Source organism: Apium graveolens, unplaced genomic scaffold (genome assembly GCF_009905375.1).
Source record: "Apium graveolens cultivar Ventura unplaced genomic scaffold, ASM990537v1 ctg5073, whole genome shotgun sequence".
Taxonomy (NCBI): domain Eukaryota; kingdom Viridiplantae; phylum Streptophyta; class Magnoliopsida; order Apiales; family Apiaceae; genus Apium; species Apium graveolens.
The window spans coordinates 55324-64575 of NW_027418805.1; the positions used below are offsets into that span (position 1 = coordinate 55324).

General features: G+C 35.1%; 3 protein-coding genes across 3 annotated transcripts; 2 read left to right on the top strand and 1 right to left on the bottom strand.

Moving 5' to 3' along the window:
• Nucleotides 1–359: 359 nt before the first annotated feature.
• On the top strand, nt 360–854 carry LOC141702426 (secreted RxLR effector protein 161-like). Its single transcript, XM_074506112.1, has one exon. The coding sequence runs from the start codon at nt 360–362 to the stop codon at nt 852–854; it is 495 nt and encodes a 164-aa protein (XP_074362213.1).
• A 1492-nt stretch (nt 855–2346) lies between these two features.
• Nucleotides 2347–3958, top strand: LOC141702427 (auxin-responsive protein IAA33-like). The gene is made up of 2 exons (XM_074506113.1): nt 2347–3543; nt 3644–3958. Exons 1-2 carry the CDS (start codon nt 3011–3013, stop codon nt 3726–3728), a joined length of 618 nt encoding a protein of 205 aa, XP_074362214.1. The 5' UTR covers nt 2347–3010; the 3' UTR covers nt 3729–3958.
• A 129-nt stretch (nt 3959–4087) lies between these two features.
• LOC141702428 ((DL)-glycerol-3-phosphatase 2-like) lies at nt 4088–9035 on the bottom strand. The gene is made up of 6 exons (XM_074506114.1): nt 8854–9035; nt 8313–8537; nt 5590–5650; nt 5345–5492; nt 5119–5198; nt 4088–4561 (listed from the first exon to the last, which is right to left on the bottom strand). Exons 1-6 carry the CDS (start codon nt 8924–8926, stop codon nt 4429–4431), a joined length of 720 nt encoding a protein of 239 aa, XP_074362215.1. The 5' UTR covers nt 8927–9035; the 3' UTR covers nt 4088–4428.
• Nucleotides 9036–9252: the final 217 nt, after the last annotated feature.

The window sequence follows — 9252 nt, forward strand, 5'->3', positions numbered from 1 at the left end:
TATATTCTGTTAAATTACAATGATCATTGTATGGTTTGAAACAATCTGGTCGTATGTGGTACAACAGGCTTAGTGAGTACTTATTGAATGATGGATATGTTAATAATCAAGTGTGTCCTTGCATTTTTATTAAACAATCATCAACTGGTTTTGTTATTATTGTTGTATATGTGGATGATTTGAATATTATCGGTACTACTGAAGATATTACTAATGCTGCTAACTATTTGAAAAATGAGTTTGAAATGAAAGATCTTGGAAGGACAAGATTTTATTTAGGTATACAGGTGGAGCACTTATCTTGAGGAATATTTGTTCATCAATCAAACTACACTGAAAAAATTCTTGATCGGTTCTACATGGACAAAGCTCATCCACTAACCACACCAATGGTTGTTCGATCACTCGAGGTTGAAAAAGATCTTTTCCGTCCTAGAAAACAAGATGAAGAGACTCTTGGACCTGAAGTTCCATATCTCAGTGCAATTGGCGCTCTCATGTATCTTGCAAACAACACACGACCTGATATTGCATTTGCAGTGAACTTGTTGGCAAGATTTAGTTCTGACCCTACTAAAAGGCATTGGGATGGAATAAAACATATATTCAGATATCTTCGAGGGACAATCGATCTTGGACTATTCTTCCCAAACAATTCAAGATCACGGCTAGTTGGATATGCAGATGCTGGATACATGTCAGATCCTCATTTTGGGCGATCACAAACAGGTTACCTAATTACATATTGTGATACTGCTATCTCTTGGAAGTCTACAAAACAGACTATGGCCGCAACTTCATCAAACCACGCAGAGTTACTAGCAATTCATGAAGCAAGCAGAGAATGTATTTAGCTAAGGTCGGTCATACAATATATTCGAGAATCATGTGGATTATCAAGTATTTCAGACAGTCCTACAGTTTTATTCGAGGATAACTCGGCCTGCATCAAACAACTTAAGGAAGGATATATTAAAGGGGATCGAACAAAACACATATTGCCAAAATTCTTCTACACTCATGAACTTCAAGAAAATGGTGATATTGATATTCAACAAGTTCGCTCATGCGATAATCTGGCGGATATACTTACAAAGTCACTACCTACATCAACATTTGAGAAGCTAAGAAATAATATGGGTATGCGGAGGTTAAAAAGTTTGCTACATCAAAATGTCAAAATGTGAGACATTTTATTCAGGGGGAGGCTGTACTCTTTTTCCTTCGTCAAGGTTTTTATCCCACTGGGTTTTTCCTTGCAAGGTTTTAACGAGGCAGTCAATCTTTGCAATAACTCGCATTTGACAATCAAGGGGGAGTGTTAAAATATTTGAATAAAAAATAAAGTGATTGTCAAAGCGTATCGAGGAAGTCTCTCAAATCTTACCAAGAAAGACTTGTAAAGCTTATCGAGGAAGACTTGTAAAGCTTATCGAGGAAGTTTTGTAATACTTAATGAAGAAGATTTGAATAGCTTACTTAGTAAGCCTTGTAAACCAACTACTATAAATAGCTCATTTAGCTAATGAAATAAAACACAACTTTCTCTCCATCTTCTATTACATTAAACATTACTAATATTTTCGGTCAATATTTATAACAGATAGAAAATTTTAGCACAAACAATACAAACACAAACTCACTTACCCATTCACGTGTTATCAAATGGGCCCTTCGATTCCCGCTATACATTCAGAATAACCTCGTGACTTTTACGCATGAAAAAGACAGTACATGTGTTTAGTGTATGGGTAACCGTATTTTTGTTAAATGGTAAACCCAACTGTACTAGCATTACGGTGTGAGTGTGAGTGTGAGTGAGATGATATTAACGGCTCCGACCGGTTTGAGAGTCAAATTGCGAGCACTTCGGCGACCTTAGCGCGGTCGTCTCCTTAACCTATGTAGTAGTGATATCGAGTTACAAGATTTTCATTTTTTTTATACCTACTAGTAGGGATCTGCATTGTTTGGTTTGGTTCGATTTTGACAAAAATCAAACGGTAAATAAAATAGGCTACTACTACTTTATTTACGAGTTACAACTTACTACTAATAATACATGTTTAATTTCCTATTGTCTCTTTCCGCTTGCTTCTTCTTCAAGCCATTATATATGGGCATCCCAATAATATTTTCATGTTTCCTTGTCAATACTATTTTCTTGATGCTTTTTCGTAAATAAGGTGGAATGTGGAAAACGATGATGACATTTTTGAGATATTTTTGGCTAAATTTGCCATTGAGCGAGTATATTACAAACTACATATAATCTCAGATTTCGCCATTAACCTGTTTAGTTTTCATATTAGTTTTGATCTATAATTTATGCTGCTGCAACTTAAAACGAGAGACACACTACACTTTTGCTTTCAGAAGCAAACATCCCGCAGTCTGTGTAGTTGGCCAGTAGTAGGCAGCATATCATCATGGTTTTAAGTAAGCTCCCCCATTCTTTTCCCTAATTTACGACTGTCTGCTCAACTAGGGTTCACAAATGATCCCAGTCTTCTGTATTTTAAAATTAAACACACGGATGCAACAGCAGCGTGACATACTAAGAACAAGATTGAAGGTTCAGGTTTGAGTGTAGTGTTGTATAGTATTATTTATTCGTTCAAATTTCAATGCCCCATTAAAATAACACTCGGTTTTCAATGAAACGCCAACTTTCTGATGAGAAAGAGTAGAGTTGAATCTTGAATGCCTCAAGATTAGGGCGGTTCCAGACACATTTCCTGACTCTCTCTCCCCCGACATTTGTGGTCTCTCTCCTTCTTTACATTTGTTTATTTTTATTTATAATTCATCGTGAATCCATATATACTTGCTCATCTAACTTATTCATGTGAAACAAGTTTATGTATGTAATATGTTCATATGTAGTTTGAGCAAATAAGTTGGCCTATTTAAGGGATCAAGCAATGCAACACAGACGTCGAAATTGAACTCTTAACTCTAAAAGTTGTATACAGGCCTTTGCCCATAATAATAGTTTTACGAGCATAACATGAAGAGCAACAGTAGCACTAGCTATAATGAGTGTGATACACAAGATGATCGAGATTTATTGAAGAGAAGATGGGATAATGAGAGGTTCAGATCGATATTCTCTGGCGTAGATAATATAACTGGTGTAGCAGCACCAACTCCTCCGGTGATGATGTCTTTATTATCAGGCCCCCCAATCAATACTTTTCTTAAATCAGGAATTACAGCAGCAGGAGGAGGTCTGGGATTTATTGATAACAAAGATGATGTGATGGTACTTAATTCTACGTCTATGATGATCCCACCTCCTGCTGTGACTGTAGTGCTGGAAGGGCGTTCTATCTGCCAGCGCATTAGCCTTCATAAACATGCAAGCTACCAGAGCCTTGCCAAGGCCCTCCGTCAAATGTTTGTGGTGGACGAGGATGCTTACAGTAATAATGCCGCTGCTCAAGCTCACGATCTTCATCTCTCTAATGCTATACCTGGTCATCTTATTGCTTATGAAGATATGGAAAATGATCTCCTGCTTGTTGGCGATCTTAAGTGGGAGTAAGTCTTCTATTCTCTTCTTAATATACAAGTTTTCTTGATCTTAAAATGTTTCTTGCATTCTCACAAGTTTATGTTATTTTTTTTGGGGGTGGTAAAGTGATTTTGTTAGGGTAGCCAAGAGAATCCGGATACTTCCGGCAAAGACAAACTCAAGAAAGGGAAAAGTGGCTGCAAGGACTTAATTTGAAAATTACTTTGGATGGTTTTTGCTTAATTTGCAAAATGATTACATTAAAAAATCTCTTGTGCGTAGTTGTGATAAAGACATGACATGCCTCATGCCTGCTTTGGTGCATTTCTGGAGATTTTTCTGATATGTGCTTCTATTTCTCCACTCTCTTCTATCAACAGTGGACTCTATGTAACCTGTACAATTATCTGGTGATTACCTACACCAACATCGAAGTTTTAATTCTCACTCAATTTTTTTCCTACTTGGTGTTACTTGCATCGGAAATAACAGAATTACTAAGAGAATCATCAAGAGCTCTTACAATATTCACACTGAAATCAATACACTATTATGCTTATACTTCTCCAGTAAAATAATTAAATAAACCATGTCAGATTCATTTGAAATGAACGTGAGCTGATGTAGATAATACATATAGATTCTGGGCCTATTTTACAAATATTGAAACAACTGAAATTGTAGCAAAAGAGCTACAAAAAGGAAATAAAAACCGCTGTCTGAATGTGAAAATTTTAAATGCCTGTATTTTGGTATTGTTTACAATTTTTGAATACCAATCAAGCTTAAAATGTTTAGTTTCCACAAATTAAGGATGAATAAGTTTTAACAATATAGCCTCAAAGGCCTTCTGATGCATGCTGGTCTCTCAAAAAGCTCGAATAGCGATTCCAACTAGTCCCTCGCGGAATTTAAGCTGTTTCATCTACAAATGGAGGAAGACCCCAATCGGCTGGTTGAAAATCCAATAAAGACTTCAGAATTTTGTCTGCAGTGTCATGATAGGAGCTGTCAAGCCTTGGATCTGGAACCATTACCACAGACCTGCATATACCAAAATATTATTACCATGAATGATGCTTTCATCACAATTCCTAATAATTATAAATGCTTAACCACAATAATAAGTATCCAAATCCATATGCATAAAAGCAATTCAGGTAGCACCCTCTGGTACATTAATTGCATAAAATGCATTAAGCTTTCAGGCTTGCAACAGATACCATACTAAATATATAGGAACCACAATTAACTGATAAAAGGACCCTATGAGTTCTCAATGACCTACATTCTCCAAAATTCTCAGACAGGACATTATTAATTATAATCAGCATACTGGAATAAATTCTACAACATACGAGTTCAGCTATTAAGGCCTCAATCTCTTACTGCAACAATTCGATGAAATGCATCCTTCAGCAAATAAAATCGAACCAAAGCTATAAAATGATGCGTCATTGATACTAAATGGGTGTTTGTAGCACATGAAACAGACAATATGCAGAGTTGGGAACTCGACTCATGTTTTGAAAACAAAGGACACTGAAAGAAGAATCTAATTACAATAACAATTTCATTACTGTTTAAAATTTTACACTTACATCCCAGCATTCTTGGCTGCAAGGACTCCAGAAGGTGCATCCTCAAAAACGAGAACTTTCTTATGATCTACCGGTCCACCCTGTTCTTTTCACAATGTTTCAATTACAATGACAGTAAATGTAAGTTATGCAAGTAGATTAGTTTGGGTATCATTAACCATCATAACTTGAAGATATTTGAAGTACGTTACTTGAAGTAATATTCGAAGTACATAAAAATATTCACCTCAAATCTTCTGGCAGCGGCAAGGAATATATCTGGTGCCGGTTTGCCTTGTTTAACTTCTGAATCATCACCATTGACAATGTGATGCATCAAAGAGAACAGTTCTTGGTGTCTTTGTGTTTTTAATTCATAGTGATATTTCTTAGATCTAGAAAAATATTATTAGGTGAGTAATGCTTAGACAATTTTAGGAATGTTCTTGAAAGAATAAGTCAAGCTGAGAAACAGAAAAGAATGTAGCATACCCTGTTGCCACACATATCGGTATGCTGTTTGCATGTAGATGCCTGATTAAACGACTAGCCCCTAACAATCATTTAAATTATTGAAATTAAAACAATGTCTTATATAAAAGCTTTCGAAAACAAAAAAAAAGGGTACTAATCAATAAATCTATAACATACTATTAGCTATATAACTGATAAAATCAAAGATATTAAACTGAATATTGATATTAACTTTAAACTGAGTCATCAGACTTGCAAATAAAATCATACAAATTCATGTAGTTTGGGAATTGCAAACCAAGTACCAAGTACTACTACTTGGAACAAGTGCCCCCCCTCCCTCCCCAAATAATAAAAGACTCACACTGAATCGCCAAAAGTAATATCGTGCCATAAACGCCACAACTGAAACACCATTTTACTACCCAGGTATACATGGAGACGATAAAGAATCATTTACATGAATTTCTAGTTTTCAAGTTTACAACTGGAGGTATGTTATTAAGGTATGTTGAGCCCTTGGCTGAATCTAGTTTCTTAGACATGAGAAAAAACCTGTGAACATCACAAATTACTGAATTTTTAACTTCAGAGCACATGACGAACAAATAAAAGTTACAGATGGTTCACCTGAAGTAAACACACTCGTAAATTTATATTACCCGTTCCTGCTACAAAATGTGTTAGAATAAGTATGGAGGTCACTAGTAGTTAATATATTTATGTTGGAACTTCTGAGAGTACATTTACTTTGATTCTTTCTTTCCATGAAGTAATATTGATATTAAGTTTGATAAATTTCTGTGGGCTTTCAGTCTAGGAAAGAAAGCAACATACCTAATTTGATATATGAAATTATCAAAATAAAACTCCCTAATTTTGCTGCAGAGCTGTCGATGATATTGCACTCAATCTTCTCGAATCGCACTGTCTTTAGTAATTTGATGTCAAATTATTTCTTTTCTTAAAGCTTGTGGTCTTATGGAAACAACCTCTCTACTTCTTAGAATTGGAGTAAGGTCTTTATATCTCTTACCTCTCTACTTTTGAGAGTTATAGATCGGGGATAATTGATTTGCTCTAAGTTGTCATCAAGAGAAAGTTTAGTTGAGTCAATTATAAGACTGTTCAAGAGTCATAATAAAAGTTCTTGCAGTAGGTTATACAGCTTGTATTTACCATCAATTGTACAATTATTATGATGTTACAACACGAAATCCTTAAGGACTTTACTTTACTGATTAATTATTAAGTTCCATTTCATATAACTTCACAGAATGATGATGTATACTGTTAGTCCTGCTTAGTGTACACTATCATTTTCCATCCATAATAATTTACAAAATATGAGAGAATAATGGAACAGAAAACTGTTACGAGACCCCCCCCCCTGAAAATTTTATTACGGTCAACCACTGAAGAAAATCAACTGCGAAGAATTTGGTGACAGCAGTCATTACAAATCTTTTGGACTTGTTTATACATTCAACTAGTGATACAGAAGAGATACATATTTTCCCTACATAAGGAGTGTATATCTTATTTATTAACTATAAACTAATGACACGTGATAGGAAGATAGCATTTTAGCAATCCCATTAGCAAGTAAGATGACCGAGACAGTAAATGTTCACAAACTGTTGCAATGATGCACTTTTGATGAACATACACATGTATGATCAATTGTAATAGTTTCATCTTTATGGAATTCTATGCTCGATCTCACGAAGGAAATGAATCGATCCAGTTCTTTTTAATTTTCCAGAGCCTGATATTCATTTAGGTTTGTAAAAACCATTAACTAAACAATTACAGTTTTTACCGTACACAGTCCATGTGGGTTGTTGCCCTCTTATACAAACACAAATTTGGTGCAAATATATGGTAGGGATATCTTACCTATGGATACAAGAAATATATAGCATTGAAGAAACATTCAGAAATTTACTCCATATGGGGTAGGCTTACTTTTGTCGGGTTAAGAGCACTGGACTAGAAAACATAAAGCAACTAAAGTTGTAGCAGCAAGTCCTACAGTTAGCCTCGTTTATTTGTATTTATATATAATCATGTAAGCTTCCTTTCACAACTTAATATCTTAATATAGTAAAAATTTGCATAGTTTCAAATCTTATCGACATTGATTTTCCGTGCTTCGCTAAAATCCCCTTCGAAAATGACTAATACTTCCGTCTGTATCTAGTTTTACTGCACATGTTTCGGTAGTTTGTATTTAATTTATAAGTGAGATATGATGTATCACCATTGCTTCAAGATTCACGTGATGTTATATTCTAGGTAGGAGCCTATCAAGAAATTTGTGCTAACATGGTTTAATTTCTTGAAAACTTAAGGATAATGCTTTATTCTCTGCGGCAATTAGGTATAAGCTAAAACCTAAAAAAAATATCTAAACTCAAACTTACACAAGGAAACTTCAACATTCCGGGATATCAACATTATATATAAATAGAAATTATAACTATGTAGGTTAGACGGTGTAAATATGTCATGACTCGTGACAAGAGTACCTTATACTAAAGTAAGGCATTAAATTGTTCTTTCAAGTATAAGTGAGATCAATGATGCCCTAAACCGTAAAAACAACAAACTGACACGGAACACCACAGCCATACCCTTAAAAAGACAGAAAATCTACCAACATATAGATGCTAATAAATCGCAAATGCAAAATAAACATCGAAATCAAATACAAGTAACACCATCGGACAATGTACTACCTGGCATCAAATCAGTTGTGGGGAACAATTTCTGCAACGTCTCTTCTCGTTCAACAAGAAACTCCTCGGGACTAAGAGAATCACTAATTCCAGTTTCGTTAACAAACACCGTAGCAGCTTCAATTGCTTTCATTCCCATCATTTTCGCTTTGAGGGACCAGTCAAAAGTTTTGTTGTATCTAGCTAGTATCATTTCCTGGACTTCCGTATAAAACTTCTCCGTATCTACAACGAAAATAAAATCAAATAACCAAATCACATAAACACATTATAAAAAAACAGCACCTACTATAATCTAATCAAATAACCTAATTAGAAGCTAAGTAGAAAGTACAACAGTGATCAGCATTATGCAGCTAATTAACAAAATGAAATTAAATCATACTGTAATAAGATTACAGCCTAAATTAAAATACGAGTAGTCATGTACAGCAGAAACCTCAATAAATGAATATTGGATGAATAATATTTTTAATCCAGATAAAATGAAAAAAAAATGTTTCGACCCCGACAAAATTGAGAGCTGAGAGGAAGTACCAACCAAGTAAGAGGCCATCCATGTCGAAGATGACGTGAGTGATTGAAGAAGAAGAAAGCTCTTTGGTCGTCGTCATTGCTGGTGTTCAATCGGATCTTGCAGCCTAACTTTCAGAGTTCAGCTGTCAGTCAGGATTTTGGGCTGAAAGGCTGGTATTTAAAGCGTGGGACCGGAGATTGCAATTTGTATAGTTTCCTCCACTTTCATATCGTGTAATTTTATATTTGGCTTATTAAATGTAACACATATGCGACAAATTTAACATTCATACATTCATGTACGGGTGAGCAGAAAACCGCACAAACCGCAAAAACCGCCCGTACCGCACCAAACCACACTGCAAAACGCGGTTTTTAATTTTTGTGGTGCGGTTGCGGTTTGAATTTTTAATAAACCGCGCGG